This window comes from Tauraco erythrolophus, chromosome 4, assembly GCF_009769465.1.
Source record: "Tauraco erythrolophus isolate bTauEry1 chromosome 4, bTauEry1.pri, whole genome shotgun sequence".
NCBI classification, from domain to species: domain Eukaryota; kingdom Metazoa; phylum Chordata; class Aves; order Musophagiformes; family Musophagidae; genus Tauraco; species Tauraco erythrolophus.
Window position 1 is genome coordinate 31,996,380 of NC_141468.1, and position 19,285 is coordinate 32,015,664.

General features: G+C 36.4%; 1 protein-coding gene across 1 annotated transcript in view; it reads left to right on the plus strand.

The window, feature by feature from the left end:
- The window catches only part of DOCK4 (dedicator of cytokinesis 4), a 261,513-nt gene that overhangs the window by 186,063 nt on the left and 56,165 nt on the right, over positions 1 to 19,285 (plus strand). The window contains exons 24-27 of the mRNA XM_086609922.1: positions 5,265 to 5,392; positions 7,299 to 7,433; positions 11,769 to 11,867; positions 18,680 to 18,774. Coding sequence (XP_086466048.1) covers positions 5,265 to 5,392; positions 7,299 to 7,433; positions 11,769 to 11,867; positions 18,680 to 18,774 — 457 coding nt within the window. The remainder of the gene's footprint in view (positions 1 to 5,264; positions 5,393 to 7,298; positions 7,434 to 11,768; positions 11,868 to 18,679; positions 18,775 to 19,285) is intronic.

Here is a 19,285-nt window from a genome sequence, read left to right on the forward strand (position 1 = left end):
TCTTGGCATTACCACCAATTGAACACATCAATTACTAGAAGAGACATTGCATTAGTAGGTAAAATCCTACAAAAATAAAATCTCACATTGATAAAGCCTGTATCTCAGCCCAGTTAGAATCTGTGGGGCAGCTCTTTGCCACATGGAGAATGTTCTTACAAGGCAAGAATCTTTGTGTCTTCCCAAAATATAAGGATTTGGATCTCTGTGCAAGACCAGCTGCATAGGACTTTTCCTTTTAATGAGGCAAACTGTTCAAAACAAATAGAGGGGTTTCAGTCTATGACCATTTACACAATAGATATCATATGGTATATGATATCTATGCATTTTGTATATACATATATAAAATGAAGCTAGGAAAAAACCCAAGTTGGTGTTTTAAAGACATCTGCATGTGTTCATTTTATTTTTTTTTATTTCATATGTAAAGTTTTATGTATTTATTTCATAGATAAATTACTCCTTATCTGGCTTTTATTGTTTTCCTTATTTTACACTGAAATCCACTATTAATAGATTTAGAAAAGTGATAATTATCTATTTGTTTTCTTTCTGAGATTGACTGTTCCCCTCAGTCTGTCTTTGTGAAATGAGAATTGCATCCTATATGTCACAGGAGAATATATATGTAGGAAACTATATGTTTCAATTGTCATTCAAAGATGAATATCTGACACAATCAATGAGAATAATTTCATGTGTTTGAACTGCCTCATGGAAAGGACATTGGGAATGAAAAAATTGTGTAATTGATTGCTATAAAAATGCAAAAAGCCTATTGTTATTGAAATTGTTGATACAAATCCTGAATGAAATTTTGTTAAAATGCATTAAACTTTACATATTAATACAGATTTTTTTTGGGGGGGGGTGGGGGGTGCGGGGGGAAAGAGTCAAATTTTCAAATCATAAATGTTTTACACATTGATCCATAGTACTGCTTTCAAGATGCTTTTCAGATTAATTAGTATTTCTTAATTTGTCTTCTACAGCAATATGCTATTTGGAGTTGTTTGTGTATGTGTGCTTCTGTACACACCTGTGGGGGGGTGTATGTATGTATGTTACTTACAAAAATTCAGGTTTTATTAGTACCTCTATAATGGAGAACAGAAAATATTTTGCAAAAGCTTTGTAAATGATGCCTCTCGTGTGGCTCTTTTTTAGGCCAAGGGAGGACTTCCTCAGCCATACCTGTGTTTTCCTTCTGCACTACAGGCGGTTTTTCTCATTCAACTGAAAACAGTTCCTTGTAAAAGTTTTGAAACTGACTGTTCTGGGAACAGTGATGTGTCCATGCAGTCACAGAGGAGGCATACATGTTTGGTTTTGGAATTGCAGCGATAAGTGTTTGTTTGGATTAAGCATCTTCATCTCTTAACCACCCTCAAGTCCAGTGGTTCTTCCAAAAACGGAGGTGTAAATTGAATAGGTCCAAGGAAAACTATCAAAACTGAGAGCAACTTCTTTACTTCTCACTGCTCAAGGAGAATGCTATTTACTTTTTTAAAATGTTCAATTACACTAATACTTTTTCCAAGAAGGCTGAAGTTTTGACCATCTGTTCAGATATAGTCATTGAAATCTTCCTGAAATCGATCTTTAAAATACACTAAAATAAATAAAGTTTTGTATGTCTTTGCAGGTGCTTTACCACTAACTGAAAAGCAAGGGGGAAGGTTGTGCTTTGGGTTAAATATTAAATGTAGCTTGCATAGGAAAGTCACAAGGATTGCCCAGAGTAGCATCTCTTTCTAATTATGCCAAGCATGTACTTGAAAAGCTCTATGTCATAATTTTTTTCCTTTTTCTGTATAATATTTGTAAAAGGCAAGTATTAGCATTTTAAACAGTCAGCTAATTTGGCTTCCTACACAGAAGGAAAATTAGGACAGTGACTGGTGGCTAAGAGTTCTCATTATTGCACCATTCCTTGTGCTCATTAATTTTTCTATATACAATGACTTGCATTGCAGCTGACAATTTTAAAAAAAAAGAGTAACCTGAGACAAATGTTGTACCCTAAGTTCTCCAAACTTTCTCACATAGTCCTTGGTTTGGCTCAGAGGTCAATATGCCAGCTCTCCTCTTCTATAGTACAGCTACATCTCTCCACCTAAACAGGTCAAGACAGATATTTAAATTATGGGCTTACAAGGAACATATCTAAAGCTGTGTTATATGTGCTGGCTAATTCAGTAACTGGCACTGTTCCCTCCTATGTATAGTTGCAAACCATTGTAAGATGCTTTTTACTTATCTGTTTGGTCTCAGTAAAACTAAGTTCCTGATCATTTTATGGAGCTTTTGTAAAAATTGGATACTTGAAACAATTGAAGGAGGATACTCTGTTTTGACTGAGATGCTTCAGGCCGTATTGTATGTAAGAGCTGGCCATTTGCAAGTCAAGTGTTGCTACATGTAGATTCTCTGGTCATCAAAATGAAGTTCATAATGCTACACTTATATGTAAGCAGTGCACAGAGTAGTCGGCACCTCAGAAAAGGTATCAAATCCTGTCTGTTCTCATCAGAAAGCTGCCTAGAGTTAACCAAGAAGAAACACGTTGGCACAGGGCTGCTCTTGTTTTCTCCTCACCTTCTGGGCTGAGGGATTTGAGTTGAGGCTGCGAAAGAGGACCTGCTGTCCTCAGAGGACCTGTGGCCCAAAGGATAAGGCTCACATTGGTAATGTGTGAAACAGCTACTATAACTGCTCTGTGACAGTTGTGGAGTTTAGTAGTGATTTGAGCATTTGCCTGAAAATAAAAGACCAGGTTCAGTGCTCTGTCAGCCTGGATTCAGCTTCCTATCACCTGCCTGCCAGGAGAGCACGCCAACCACAGAGCCACAGGCTGATTTACACAGTGAACTCCTCTTCTTTTGAAGATGAGTTACCAGATAGTCAAGAATTCAATACGTGTAAGGCCTAAAGGAAAACAGAGAAAAGGAGCCATCCTCTGTAACCTAGAGGTTAGGTCTTTTTTATAGGAATGGAGAGTCCTGCTTTTTTGCTTCAGCTGAAGGCCTTAGCTCCATGGATTTTTTTTGTCTATCAGTAATCAATAAGCAGATTTAATGGTGGGGATCAGAAGCTGGCATTTTCCTAACCACAGGTCTGCACCTTAGCCATCTTCCTGCCTGCTTTCCGTTTGACCCTATAGATCTTGCAGTGGATGGGTCAGTGGCAGCTGGGCACACTTGATATCTCAGACTACCTGGGGCAATGCTTTGCTGAGCTTCTGATTTTTAGGTAGACAAAACGAAAATGCCTTATTGGTTTGGTTGAGATGCTTCTGCCGAGCTGCAGTGCTGCAAGCAGATACAAACTCTCAGGACAGTCCTGATGAAAACCTGCTGAGGCACTTGCAGAAGTAAGCAGTCACTGGGCAGAAGCTATTTGTTTCCCAATTTTGGGTTTCAGTGCCACTGGGTTTAGATTCATTGATGGCCTTTTGCCTATTGCCATACAGTCTTTATATTTTTTGTCAGTAGGAAGATATAGCAGAACACCCGAAGAAATAATAAGCGTAAAACACCGATTTAAAAAGAGCAAGCTTTTTTTTCCAAAACAAGAATATACTTAAATCAACTCATCCATATGATTTGTCTTGTGTTACACAGATAACTAGACAATGAAAACAGGGGAATAATAGAGAAGAACAAGATTAGTCCTGTATTTCAGTGAGTGAAAGAATCATAGAATCATAGGATGGCATAGGCTGAAAGGGACCTCAGAGATCATCTAATCCAACCTCCCTGTCATGGGCAGGGACGCCTCTCAACTAGACCAGGCTACTCAAGGCTCCGTCCAACCTGGCCTTGAACACCTCCAGGGAGGGGGCATCCACAACTTCCCTGGGAAATTTATTCCAAAGTCTTACCACCCTCATACTGAAGAATTGCTTCCTAAAATCTAATCTAAATCTATTCTTCTTCAACTTAAACCCATTTCCCCTTGTTCTGCCAGTGGACACTCTTGTAAAAAGTCCCTCCCCAGCCTTCCTGTAGGTTCCCTTCAGGTATTGGAAGACAGCTGTAAGGTCCCCCAGAAGTCTTCTCTTTTCAAGGCTGAACAATCCCAGCTCCCACAACCTGTCCTTGTAGCAGAGGTGCTCCAACCCCTGGATCATCTTTGTGGCCCTCCTCTGAACACGCTCCAACAGATCTATGTCTCTCTTATGGTGGGGACACCAGAACTGGACGCAGTATTTGAGACAGGAAGCATTCAACAAATGAAATCTTGGAATAAATCTTTTTCTCCCTCTTGGAAAAAACTATTCATAGAAAAACTAATTCAAGAACAGTATCTGGTTGGCAAAAAGATTTTAAAGGAGTAATTTTCTAGCTAGATAAACTTAATTTTTAGGAAATAATTACATTAATGAACAAAGGAGCTGAGTAGATGAATATATTTAGATAATGTAGTATATAATCATCATTAAAATTTTAGTAGAGGAAATTATTCAGGTACATTTGTATGAGAACATGATTTCTCAATTATGAAAATGATCTAAAAACCACAACAAAATTAAAACAGATGACACTCATTCCATTTATCGAGTTGTAAATAAGTGTTTAGTGTGGTATCACAAGTGTAAGTATTAGAGGTCTTCCACATCATCTTTAATTATGAGAAAAAGAAGCAAGAAAAAGTAGCATGTTAATGAAGTTCTTGCATAATTTTGAGAAAATTCATGGCTGAAAATAGCACCAAAGAGCTGTGTTTAGAAAATGAAATAGAGGAAAGGCAAATCATTTTGTGTAGACACCAGTACTTTAAATTGCTCATACTCAGTAGAAGTGAAGAATCTGGAAAAGTAAAAATCCTGAAAGAAATCTGGAAGTACTGCTTGTCTGTAAAGTAGAACTCATTTGTAGAATAACTTAAGTTCAAGATGAAGTCTGTGGTGATGTTGGCTTGCAAAGGGATCCTGTCACATGGCGGGGAACACTAGAGCGTAATTTCTCATAATTATGAATACAAGTACTACTGTGGTGGGTTTTTTTCGCATGACAGTTCAATAAATACTTTGAACTTTCTGTTATATGTAATATGTTCCACACAGTAGTGTTTTTCTTCATCAGTGATCTGACGTACTGACTTTCAGCATGTTGTTTATTCTTCAAATGTTTGCTTTAGGATATTATGGTTATGAAGTTTCTGCTTATCAGAAATACTGAAGACACATTTTATGTCTGTATTAAAATTAAATGATTCTATGAGAAGCTCCTACTCATAAAATTTTTCATTTTTTCCAGATTCTCGATACATTCTTCTTCCAGTAGTTTTACATCATCTCCACATGCATTTACAAGAGCAGAAGGACCTTATAATGTGTGCACGTATCCTTAGCAACATATTTTGTCTCATCAAGAAGAACAGCTCAGTAAGTAAACACTGTGTGGCATCCACAAGGTGTTGAACTTCTCTGTATGGCTCAATGACATTTAATGACACAAACTGGACCTTGACCAAGACCATTTTAAAGAGCGGTCTGTGTAATGATTCTGCATAAACACGTCATTTTGATTTCTCATGAGCCTTTTCTTCCCATTCAAGAGTATTTTAATTGTAGCACATAATGTTCTGCCAATCTTTGACTCTGTTTGAGTGTTGTGTTGGACAGAAAGGAACACGCACTTTCTTTTAGAGGCATTTGCTATTATGGGCTGTTCAGACATAGGGGACACAGAAGTGATATAGGTAAATAGACTGACATGACTATTGCAAGAGGGATTGCACTTCATGGTGTTAGTTGACAAACTTTGTGGCTGATTTTTGATGTTTGTGTTTGCAAATTGATCATGAAAGCTGCATATGGGAGCTAGCATAGATAAGTATTGCAAATATGATGATAAGTTAGTAGCTGTGGTTTTGGATTGGGAGAAAGGCTTCCATCTCTGGTCTTAATTTCAGGAAATTTTTCCTTTGGAGTCACAAAGCCAGAGATGTATGTAGTAACAAGTGGATGTCTACGTAAAACTCTCTCCAATGTTCAGGATATGCAGCGACTCTTTTTAGTAATCTTTGAGTCATTGAGAGTATTAACAACTTGGTGACTTTGATATCGTTTTTGTGGATCAGTTCAGAACTTCATTCCTTTCATGGTAATTAAGATAATTTAGAGATTGAGGGAACAAGTGAATTTGCAGTCAGGCAGCTTTGAAAATTAAGGTTGATGACCATTCTAATAGTAGTCTGTACATGAGTTCTCAGAGTTGATACAGTTCCTAAAGACACTGTATGCTCTCTGCCTTAATAAGTAGCAAAGTTAACAGTTGTTTGATACTAGATGAAGTGATAGAGAACAGGGCCGTGACACTAGGCTCATCTCAAGTCCAATCAGGAATTTTGATTTTTGTTACAAATCATATGCTTGGGTGTGTAGGAAGAAAAAAAAAAGAAAAAAAATCACTCCTACACCTTGATGTCAGCAAATTTGAATGATCTGTTTGTCAGCCGAGTTTTAGTTTGGTTGTGTGTGTTTGATTATCATTATGATTGATTGTTCTGTGAAGAAATGTCACCTTAAATTGTAAATAAAATAGCTTGGAATAAGATGGTGTTGTCTGCTGCAGTGGAGACAGAGAACAGTACTGAGGCAGGGAAAACATATTTCCATCTGAATTAAAAAGGAAAAGTAACTGCAACTTGACTTCATCAAGTGTTTTCATGCATGTAATTAAGGTATTCATGGTCTCTTTTGGCGATGAACACTTTGGTTCCTTTGTGTTGATGTTGCGTGCAAGCAATTGTACGCTTACATAAATGACTAGTTTGTTTGTGCTACTCAGTTGATGGGAAGCAGTGTAGCTGGTCCTTAATGCTGAAGCAGGTCTTGAAGGTTGAGCACCATCTGTTTGTTTCTGGTGATAGCTTCAAAGTGTGAAAACAGAATTCAACTTTTTTGAGTTTAAGCCTGTCTTGGCAATTTCCCCAGAAAATATATGGGCGTTACCTATAAAAATCTTACCCAAAAAGTTCTTGTATATTATTTACTGCTTTTTTCTAAACATTAATTGAAAATAGAGCTATGCTAATTTGATAAATGCTTACATATTTAAAGTTATCTCCTTAACTGTCCTCTGTATTTCAGTACAATGTAGTTAACTGAAAAATTATAGGAAAAAAATCAATAGAATTAAACAATATATTAATTAGAGAATAGTCCTTGTTTCTCGAATGTAATATTCATAGTAAAACTATCATGGGTTTCTAAAATGACATCGAAGGAAATATGCCTGTGGTAAGCTTTCTATTTTAAAATCATAAATATTTTATTTATTATTAAGGAAAAATCTGTCCTCGAAGAAATCGATGTGATTGTAAACAGCCTGCTAGATATTCTGTTAAGGACCATACTAGAGATCACCAGCCGACCCCAACCATCAGGGTCTGCTCTGCGCCTCCAGTTTCAAGATGTGACTGTAAGTTTCTTATAATGAAATAGCTCACAGTTGTCACTGGTTGGACTACTAGATTTATGACAATATTGCCTTTATATTGTAATTCACGGCGTTAAGATTTTATGTGTAAAATGGAGAATGAGGAGAACAAGGAAAACTTTTCTTGCATTTTATTTATTTTCAGTGGAAACAGTAATTTTTTTATTACATTTATTTATAAATTGTGACCAAAAAACTCATAAAAGATGAAATTTCTTTTGAAATTGTTTCAAGTCAATAATTTTTTATTATGTTTCTTTTGTTGACAAGTTTAACAGTTTTCTGAAATTCTCTCAAGTTTGAATTCCTGAAAATGAAAGAGTATCAATCAATCACATTTTACTTCCTAAATTTCATATGTTTTCACATGATGAAACAGCTCTAAAAATGCCTGCTAAATCTGTGATGCTAACTTGTACAAATCCAAATTTATTAATTGAAAGGAATTTTTTTGTTCTCTGAGCTGAGCATTTGAGCTGCATTACTATCACATGAAGTAGAGCAAGGAGGACGGATTGTGAATGATATTTTGGTCAACCTGCTGTAACAACTCATGCAAATTAGAAGGTTGAAATGCAGACATTTACAGGAGAGCACATGATGAGGCTTGAAATGAAGTGTTTGCTTTGTTTCCAGCAAGGTTCCCAGTTTGCTTTTGAAGGGCAAATCAGTTCTAATATAGCAAGGGATATGACTCCAATATGCGATGAGGGGGTAACATTTTATGCAGAGAACATACTATACGGTGTGATTTACAAGCTCATTTTATGCTTAATTAATTAATTGCTCAATTTTTACACTGTAACAGTTTTCGTTAATGAATAGATGGTTGCTTTTCAGACCAGAATTTCCTCTGAGATCAAACATTTCAAAAAGCATTTAATAGCTGTGGAAGAAATGTGTTGTTGGATTTTTCGTTTGTTTGTTTTACTTTATCCCACAGAGAACAAACGTTATATGAAGTGTTTTATGGAGCTGACCAAGCTCTGTAATAGGATAACACCATGCTTTAATCGCTGTGATTCAGCAGAACTATGCATCTAAGATTTTGAGGGGTTTTTTTCTTTAAATTACAAAATTACAAATGTACTCTGTGTGGCATGTCAGGCCATCACAAGAAAATCTCAGCTGAAGTAAGGGTTGTAGAATTAGACTGGTAGTGTAGCAAAGCTCTGAGCTTATTGTTTTTTTCTGAGATATCCACTTAGTTGCAGATTAAGTTTTCATAAAACACCATGACAGCCTAATTCTTTCACACCATCAAAAAATTAGACTCTGAAACTGCTTTCAAGTTGCAAAATTTTCTTTTTATGCATCAAAAAAGCCATGTCATTGTCACCACAGGCGTCTCAAAGAATACTGAATGTGGAAGTGACTCACAGCACAGCATAAGGCAATTATATACATTTATGTAGAAACATCATGCAGTATGGGCTTATGGCAACACACGGAGCCAGATTCTTGGAACTATTTGTAGAGCAAGAATGATAAAGTACTCAATGTGAGTACAGCAGTAGAGTCTGTTCCAGCACGTTGCCATTATTTCAAGCTGCATGTTTCATAAAATATTCTTTGTGAGATGTATCATGGCAGCACACTGGATAAAATTCTGTCATACTTTTGCATCAGATACAGTCTTGTGGAAGTAGTCCCAGACTCACCTCAGCGTGATCTTCTAGGCCCATGTGTCACTGTTTTTCTGCACAATGAAACAGCATAAAATCAGGCAGCATCAGGCTATGTGCTGCCATGACTGCACCATTTCTTTCACCTCAAGTGGTTTTGGTACCTTGGTACCATTTCAATTTACAGTGAGGAATCTTGTTAGATGGTAACCTGGAAGATGGATGTGATGCTTTGAAATGAGCACAAAGAAGACCAGGCTTCAGGGTGTCAGTGTTACAGATATTGCACTAGCTAGCATTGACTTCAATGCAATGGTGAAAGTGAAACTTCTGCTTTAGGGTGTCAGTGATTTAGACCTTTAGATTTCCTTAAGAAAAATGCATTTACATGTAAAGAGTTAGCAGAAAGCAATCCAATTGAAGCAAACCTTTATTGATTTCAGATCCCTCAGAATCTAAATGAATTACAATTTAATTGTGAGCTCCATGTATTTTAATACTTGTACTCCTTAAGTAAGACACAAAAAATTACTTCAGGATACTACCTAAGTGAACTGGATGTACTGCTTTGCCTGGCTTATGACACTAGAATTGGATCCTAAATGGTTTTTATCAGGTTGTTATATGTGTGAAGTTTGCTTTTGTGCATGATTCGCATGTACCCTGACTAATCAGTCTGTGGCTAACGCTGGCAGAAATCTTTTACAACGTACATTTTTGTGTGGAGTTCACAAATGCAGCTGAATGTTCATTGTTATTTTAAAAGCCAGCTGCCTTTATAGCTACCTACGTTTGAATTAAAAGCTCAAATTTAGAAGTCAGTTAGCAATTAGCTAGCGCTGGTACCCTTTTATAGATAATCTGTCTGTCAACTGTATAATACAGCTTTCTGTAATAGAATGTGATTTTTTATATACTACTGGAAGTTGAAGTAAATGTTGGAACATAGAAGGAAGGTGTCTAGAAGGAACTGGTTAAAATGCTTAAGCAAGAAGGGAAGTATTCAAAAGGTTCATACTCAAATTTTGTCACTCCAGCTAGCAATCAGATAAGCTTACACCTTTATTTATTTACTCTTCTTCTTTTGGTTAATTAATCAAATCTGAGCAGTCTTAGATTTTATACCTGGAATAAAATTTTCAAAAAATTATGCCTTTAGATGAACCTACATTACACTAGATGGCAACGATAAAATCATATTGAGGCTAGTTAGAATGAAATTTAAAATATTAAAAAATAACTAAAAAAGACTAAAATCTTTTTGTTTCTTGAAGAGAACCTGATAGGGTTGGAAATAAATTTTGAGATATTTACAAGATAGCAGCATGCCCAGAGCATGAAGATTAAGAGACTTCACAGCCTTAGGATGTTATTTGGAGAATGCTGTGTTCACTGTAAAAAACAATGGGTTTACAGGGAGGTGACTAATTGGAGATCATTACTTTAGTGTAGAATCTTATTATGGAAAAGACAATTATTGTTTCAATCACCTTATTGCCAGTGAAAGCCATCACCTCACACACCACCAAGTACACAAGGTATAGTCACAAGTGAATTAGGCCTTCCAATGTAAAATCCAGAACAGCTATTCCTATGAAAACATGCTCCTTTTTTCATCTCATTTTCTGTTTTTAATGAAAGACAGGGAAAAATCTTCCCAAAATTTGACTTGACAAACTAATGAAAAGACATCATTTTAAAGTATTGTTCTCATACTTGTCTGTTCTCCCGGTCTCATTCCCCATTCCTGGTAGATGCAGGCCAGAAGTGTATTCTCTATTTTTTTAACAAGCTCGTAAGATTTCGGAATTGTACTTTTTAATCACTGAATGCAATCCAGGCCTTTCACTCTTTCCTGCCCTTACCCATTCTGCAGTTGGACCAAACTAATACTGTTCGGTGTTTCTTCCCAATTCAAAAGTGAGCAAGCAGACAGGAAAGGGAGAGACAGAGAACCTATTCCTTCCCATAATGTCTGTTCATTTGATTGCTCACTGGAGATACCCAGTGCTGCTCTCTGCTCTTTTGTTCCTTTTGTTTTGGTGAATGTGCATCAGTAGAGGCAGCAGGTAACCCGTGTAGGAGTCCAGTAAGTCCCTCAGCTGCCCCTGGAGCATCCCTTTTCTGGAGTCTGGGAAAGAGTGGTCTTGCCCTACTTCTGATCATAACGTTTTCAAAGTTTGTTCAGTCCTATAAAGGAGTTTTGTTTTTGACAAATACTGTTTTTGTGATGAAAAAATGTTTTGAAAAATTCCTAGCTAACTCCATTAATTTCTTCCCTAAAGGAAAACAACAGCCTTCTTCCCAGAATTGTTGCAAAGCATTTTTATTTATATTTGCTTCAAAACTGAGTTGACTAAGAGGCTGTAATTTTAGCAATCTAGATAATGTGTTTAAAAACACTTGAAAGGGAAACAAATCACAAATCAAAATTTTACTGGTTTAGTCCTTCCGGAACCATTTCAAATAAATTTTGCTAAGCAAGTAAACTGCATTTGGGGAAAAATAATTCTTTAAATGGGAAAGAGCTAAATTACTGTATTTTCACAAAATACGGAGTCTAAGCCTAACTGTAGATTAATTTCCCTTGCATTTGTTAATTATTTTTAAGTGCTTATAATATGACAGTTTAAGCATAAGTACGGAAGACATTATAATCTATAATATTTCTCTTCCTGGCTTGTCTGAACAGGGGGAATTTGTCTCCTGTTTGTTGTCACTCTTGCGACAAATGACTGATAGACATTATCAACAGCTGCTTGATAGTTTCAACACAAAGGAAGATCTGAGGGTGAGTAACAGAATTATCTTTCCACTTATTCAGTTCTATTTTATTTCTCTTTTTGATTTATCTCCCTTTAAGATATTCTTGTGCTTTGATGAAACACTTCAGTATTTAAATGCAACCTGTTCTTCAGATGAGCTAACTTTTGCACAGGCTTTCATGTGTACTCAGGTACACTCTTATGGTGACACCAGAATTCTATTGTTCTACACTGACAGCAGATAGAATAGGGATGGGAGGGGCTATGTCATTGCTTTAAAGCCATGAACTTAGCCTCCAAGCCTGTTTTAAAGATAATGTCAACCTAAGGTTACACAGTTCTGCTTGATTCTTCCTGTCATGCAGCGGGTTTTTTGTTTGGTTTATTATATTTGCTTGTTTATTCATTCATTAAATTATGTATGGCAATGGAAAACATGCAGTTTGAGAAATGCCTATTCAACTGACTCTCCATTTTTCTTAACTGTGCGGCAAGTCCATTGGCAGGAGGATCTCTCAAATTTATAATGTTTATCTGCCCAGTTTGATCATGGAAGAGAGTAGCTGCACAGCTCTTCAGGGCAGCTTCTACCAATTTCATTGATGGAGTTACTGCGTTCATGGAGATACAGCATTTTTCATTCCTTTTTGGAGCAGGGGGATGGAGTTTTCTTAAGAAAACAAAAAATAAGTTAAGATTTCCTCCATGAAGATATAAACTAAGACTTTCACTCTGCTAGACCCTGAAAAACTTATATAGTACCAAAAATGATCCACACAAGAAATCTTGAATAATCACTTATGCCCATTATTCAGCCAGTGATCCTAGATAGGAGAGTAATCATGTCCTAGTGTGATAGTATATTTTTAGATACTATTCTTAAATTACTACTTGATAAATTTAAGTACGGCCCTTAAAAGGACAGTCTAGTCATGGTGTAATTTCAGGTTTCCTTAAATTCCTGATATCTGTTTAGAGCTGTTCTGAAGAGGGCATACTATTCATAAGTGCCTTTTCTTTGTAATGAGAGGGTCGTATTGAGCTTGAAAGATAGAAAATGCTGCTGAGAAGTTATCTCTATCATGAATCAAGATACTACCTAGTAGTTAAATAGAGTGGTCGATTTTTATACTATTATTACAGCATCTGTTTTCATCTAGCATAGTTGATATCTTTAGGCAATTTTTAGTATATTTTGTGGAACCCAGGCATTTTTTACTAAAAGTATTTTCCCTCTTGTTTGAGTTCTGAGCAGATCTATATTCCTAGGTATAGGTTTTTATATTTCCTAGAAGTTTCAAGCTTGATTTCTCTTTGAGGTATCTCTGAAATACAGTGTTGAGTTTATTCAGACTTTCTTGCTTCTAGAACATGAAATATCGCTAGAATTAATGCTTGAATGGTGTTTGATTTGACACATTTATATTCCCCACACACACATACCCTGCTATTATACAGAGACATATGGAAAGCAGCTGTAGCCAGTGCCATCAGCTATCAAAATAGAGGTCTTAAGAACTCAAGTCCAGAGTTTGTTATTTCCATTCATATCTTATCAAATCAGCATCAGCTCCACCAGTGATTCAGTGGCAGCAGGTTGATCATAATTAATGCAGCGTTCCTTCTCTTCTGAGTCTTAAATAATATAAGATTCTGGGGCTTTTTCCTCACTTGGAAATATCAAATATCACTGAAATGTGTGTAACAGAGCAAAAGAGGAGGATGAGAGCTAGTGTGTGAGGCTGACGCTGCTGTTAATCATGAGGTGATTGTCTATGACTTAGGCTATCTAAGCCATCTTGCCACTTACCTCTATTTTTCTGCTTGATTTGCCAAGGGTGGAACTTCCTTGGTGTTTTTTACTGCTTTAAGATGTTTCTTAGGAAATGACATCAGTATGACTAAATGAAGAATCAGAAGATGTAAATATCTGTGATAAGATTTTTTTTGTGAGTGAGGTGTTTTGAGAGATTGAACTAGTAGCCACAGTTAATCTTATGGCTAGTGTGTACTTTGGGATTTAAGCTTCAGTGGTAACTACCATCAGCTTGCTGTATTTTTTAATCCTGTTTTTGCCCCCTGGTCAGTGATGTCAAAGTGGGTTGGTCTTCCCTAAGCCACATTACAAGTTACAAATCTGATATGGGGTTTCCAAGGGACTTATCTGAGTGTAACCCAGGCCTTTCAATTGCTATCTGCTGTGCTTTTTTTGCTTTGCCTACCTCTGTTTGTAATTGACCATCTATACTGAATGATTAGGCACTGATATCACAAGATATTTTCTTTCTTCTTCTGGACTAATTCTCAAGGTGACTGTAAAGTGCTTTCATGAAAGCATATTTGCACAACATTTGTGATACTATTGGAAAAATAGCCCCACCAAACCACTTCTCCAAACAAAAATTCACTCATGGAAGTACTTGTGAAAAGAGAGTGAAGGTTGGCATTCATTTTATCGAAATATACTTGCAGTTCTTTTTTTTTTTTTTTCAAAAAGTCTATTCTAAAATTATTAAAGGTTGTTTCCAGCTTGTTAATCACAGGATAGCAAAATGGAGACATTTTTATATGACATGCATCTGAGTGATGCTTTAAACAAGTGGTTATTTATGGAAATATTTCCTCTATTTTGTAAATATTTTTAGTTTAAGTAATTGACATGGTGACTACTTTTATTTTAGTCAGTTCGTTGAGAGTCAGTTTTTTCCCACACAAAGCAGAAGATAGAAAAAACACTTTGTATTTGAAAACATGCAAATGAGGTATGAAAGAAATGACAGGGGATTCATGGCTGAGTGGTAGCACCAGAGACTGTACTTCACTCACTTTTTGAAACATTGAATTTAATGAGGCAGTAATTTTAAATGCTTCCTTTTATCTTTCAGTATTATTTTGAAGATATGCTCCTTTTGCTTACCGCAAAATACCATCTTCTGCTAGAAAATATATTTTATAGCAATTTATAGAACAGAAGTGCTCTTGTAGGCGGATATTTGCTGCCACAAAAAAGCTCAGATGTAATTTATGACAAAAGGTAACAATGGAAGTTATAAGTAGGAGAAGTGGGAAAGTGAGAAAGAAAACCAATGTATGTTAGTGCAATGCAGCTTTCACCACAGCAAGGTGGTTTTGATTGATATGTGTGGGCTTTTTAATTAAAAGATTAAAAGACCACCAAACAGATAAGCACCTGCCAGAAGGCCTAGTTTTTATCCCTTGGCAGTGGTGATAGTATCTCTACGTAACGTGGCAAAATAAATGTACAGGAGAGATCTGATGGAGCAAAAGATAATATTTCATGGGGATGGGTGTAAACCTTACTAGTTCTCTGATCCCTCTCTTTCAGCTAAAGGAGCCTGAGCAGGATAAGGTGGTTGCTGAACCTTACCATCAAGTGCAATTTATTCCACTGTTCTCTTCTCTAATAATCCCTTGGACACAGGCTGTGTGAGGTCCGTAGGCATGGGGAACGTCTCTGGTGGAGAAGCTCAGTTCTAGCCACTATCCTTCCCCTGCTGTGCAGGGACATCCACTCATGCATGGGACTTCTGAAAGGATGAGTGCTGGGGCAGAGGGATAGCTCTAAAACAAATATTTGGGTGGCTTCTGATGTAGATTGAGGAAATGGTGAAGAACAAAGAAGATCTGGGAAAGGAGTTGGCCACAGGATGGATGAGTTGTCTTGACAGAGACAACTCACTGTCAAATCATCCTCTTTCTTGGGCACCGTGGCACTCTACAAAATGCTCTAGGATCCTCTACAAAGGCTTAATAACAAGTAGCTTTATAGCTCTGCAGTGTGAACCAAAGCAATGGCTGATCACGCAATTAGCTTCAAAGTGGACTGTTGACTCAAACTAAAGTATTAATATAGATGCACTCCAAGAGATCCAGTGAAGAGTCTGACCTGCTTTACAGAGGATTTTACATGCATACAGAGAAATGTGAAAGAAATTCCACAGCAGTTTTTGATCAAATGAATAGATGATTTTCAGTCTTTCAGAAGGCCATGCTTCTCACTCAATCACAGTTTGAGAATTTCATCAAGCAAATATTACTGCTAGAGGAAACTGAACTATGATATTGTGATATTATTTAAGTAGTGTAAGATAGTACTAGAGCTTAGGTACACTAGATAGGAATATTAGGAGATGATATTTAGAGTATGTAAAAGGACAAAATTACTGCCTTGCTGTCTCTTAAGATAGAAGGCATATGAGACATTAATTATATCTGTACTCAACCAACCAAATGTTAGTTCACTTATACTGCTGGCGAAAATGCTTTTTAAATGTTAAAATCTGTTACTAAATCATTATGATATATTTAGCAGAGCAGATACAACTATGAAAGACAATAGTTTAATGCAAAAGAAACAGTTGAAAATATATTTACAAAACTGATCTACCATGAATGGTACTTCATAGTAATGTCTCGTGACGTTTCGATCATGAAACAAAAATGAGCAATTGCATCATGCAAAATGCTGATCAAAACATTTTATGGAATTGCTATGTGAAGGTGGGTCCCTTGGGAGTCAACACTGGCACTGAATATCGATGAGCAGTGCTCACACATGAAGGATACCAGCACATTAATGGCAGAGTCAGATTAGTCAACTGGCATTTTACCCTTTGGTTATTTTCACGCTTATAATGGATTCCCAGGGAAATGTATTACCAAATATACAAAAACAGAATCATGAAAAATAAAAACTAGCTACAGATTAATTCTCTTAATAGAAGCTTAATAGTTGTATCTTGAAAATCTTACAGCTGACTAGTTTTTCTAAAATTTTTATGAGTTTCTTTCAGTTACTTTTCAGCTTTGAATTATACTGCATTTTGTTCATGTTTTTAACAAGTACTGTAACAAAGATCTTCCGTCTTGGGCTTTTCAAATCCACGTTTTGTATCTAATATCACTTATCGCTAAATTGACAACACAATTCTATATTTTTTCTATTAAAATTTGAAATAATTAGCCTGTTGTTAATGATTCAAAATGTAACACCAATATCTGCATTTGCTTTGTTTGCTTGGAATATAAGATTTATTTTGGTTTCAGCCTAGTTTCCTAAAGAAATGAAGTGTATATTATCTTCCTGTCCGTCATTCGTAATGACTTTGAACAAACTGATGACTCTCAGCAGGCTTTGGCAGTGGCCCGTGGGTGTCAAAGGCGCTAAGTTTACACCTTATGCAGCCCTTGGGTTTTAAGTCCTTAAACCAGTGCTTGGTTTTCCAACAGTAGCCATTTGGTCTCTCCAGTTCAGCTGCCAGTCAGTTAGCTCCCTAACAGCAGCAACAGGTATTGTGTCTGGACAACAGATGGGATAAAAATGGGATATGAGAGAATTTGGGACATTATTGTGAGGTGACATACAGCAGAATTCAAGGCATTGCTGCACTGTTGGGATTATGGCACAGAGCTGCAGGGATTACAGCACAGGGAAGCGAGGTAACCCCTAAAGAAAAAAAAGAAGGAGGCGGAAGTGTTGAAATTTAACTACAAGGTGCAAAGCTATAGGAAAGCAGTCTGGAATAAATGTGTTGCTCGTAGAGCTACTTGTTTATCTGTAAAGCTGTTCACCTACATTCAGACACTATGTTATCTGCAATGAGGATCATTTATACTCTTTAATACAGAGAATTTTTTGGCATCTTGCTCAGAAAACAGGTTGTCTCTTTTATGTAATCTTCTCTGGTGGGTGGGTGCAGGGATCTCAGCTGCTTTTCCCAGCGCCTGCATTCATCCCCCTTTACAGTGATTCTCTAATGAAAGACATCTGTTGTGCAATGCCCGTCATCTACACTTTGGTAAAGGCACTTGAGAATATAATTTGGTGTTCAAAATTATTTGGTATCCTTTGGTTGTATCTTCATCTCATCTGTGTTTCGAGCTAACTCTCTACAAGTAGTGTGGGCAGAATCAATACAAAACATTTCAAGGTCAGGTACCACACTGATTCTGCTAGGTGTGTTATATCACTTGCTTCATGCTCTTCATGATGTCAAAAGCTCCATTTTGCTTACTAAAAAAATACTGGCAGTACTACACACAATCAAGATGGGGCATTAGAAATATTACCCTCGTTGATAGTTTTATTTGTGAAAAGAAAATCTGAAAAACCGTGTGCTGAGAGAAATAGTTTAATTTAGTTATTTATTAGTTAAATGACATAGGAGATGGTAACGCTAAAAGCTCTTAAGCAGTGCTTTCCATATTCAGAGTAGCTCACATGTGTTCACTATTTTTATAGATCCAGCAAATGAGGCAGAATGGTTAAGTGACCTGCATACAGCCAGCCAGCTGCGATAACAGTTCAGGGACCTGGGCATCGCTATGGAATTCACTGGCCTTTGCAAACCCAATGATAAAATTGTCCTTAAACTCTCTCGCTTTTCCACCGAACAGTGCCACTTTTAAAATAAATCTTGAAAGTGATGAAAAACTGGCATGATTAAGGAGATACTCAGAACTCTAGTGTTTGTAAAGTGCTTTTTTGATTTGCAAGTTGTTCTCAGGATCGCATTTGTGGAAGTGTATGGGTGGAAACCAAATGCATCTTTGACATTTCTCTTATGCATTGCTGTCAATCAAATGGCACATTAGCTTGTTTTGCTCCTTTTAAGAAAAATTAGTTAAATCACTATTTGAAGCTTTCTTAAGGAATCAAAAAAAAAAAAAGAAAAATATTTAGAGGTGTATTTATGTTGAAAATAAATGCAGTTCTGCTATTTCTATAATGATTTTTTGTTTCTCATTTAAATATTTTAAAGCTCACTGCTCCTTTAAAAACAGCAAAGACATATGACTGCTTCTTTTCCTCCCAAAGGATTTCCTGCTGCAGATTTTCACTGTATTTCGGATACTAATACGACCAGAGATGTTTCCAAAAGACTGGACAGTGATGCGTTTGGTTGCAAACAAGTAAGGCATTTTTAATGTTAATAAAAAATATGGGTGGTATGCAAAGATCATGGTATAAATAAATAAAGTTGTATGATGTATGTAATAAAAATTCAAAATATCTTTTATAATGTTGGCTGCAGTTTTTCATTTTTGAATTTAAGATTTAAAATCTCTGGACTTATTTTACATGACAAATTCGTAATACAATCTATACCTCTTTCTATCAGAATTTCAATAAGCACATAAAACTGGAAACTCAGAAACACTTTTACAGAATGAAGATGCTGAGCATCAACAGCTTTGTTTTCCAAGTAGCAAATGACAAGTCTCAACAGAACTTCATTTCAAATCTGTTTGTTGAAATGCTGAGTTGGTAAAGATCTGTTTGCTCTCAAGAAGAAATTATCTGCTGTAATATCATTAACGATGTTTTTGCATGTTCGTTAATTTAGTGCTTGTCAGGAAAATCACGAATTAAAAATCACAAATCAGGAAATGAGGTACAGCACAGGCAGCAGTGACGTAGGGC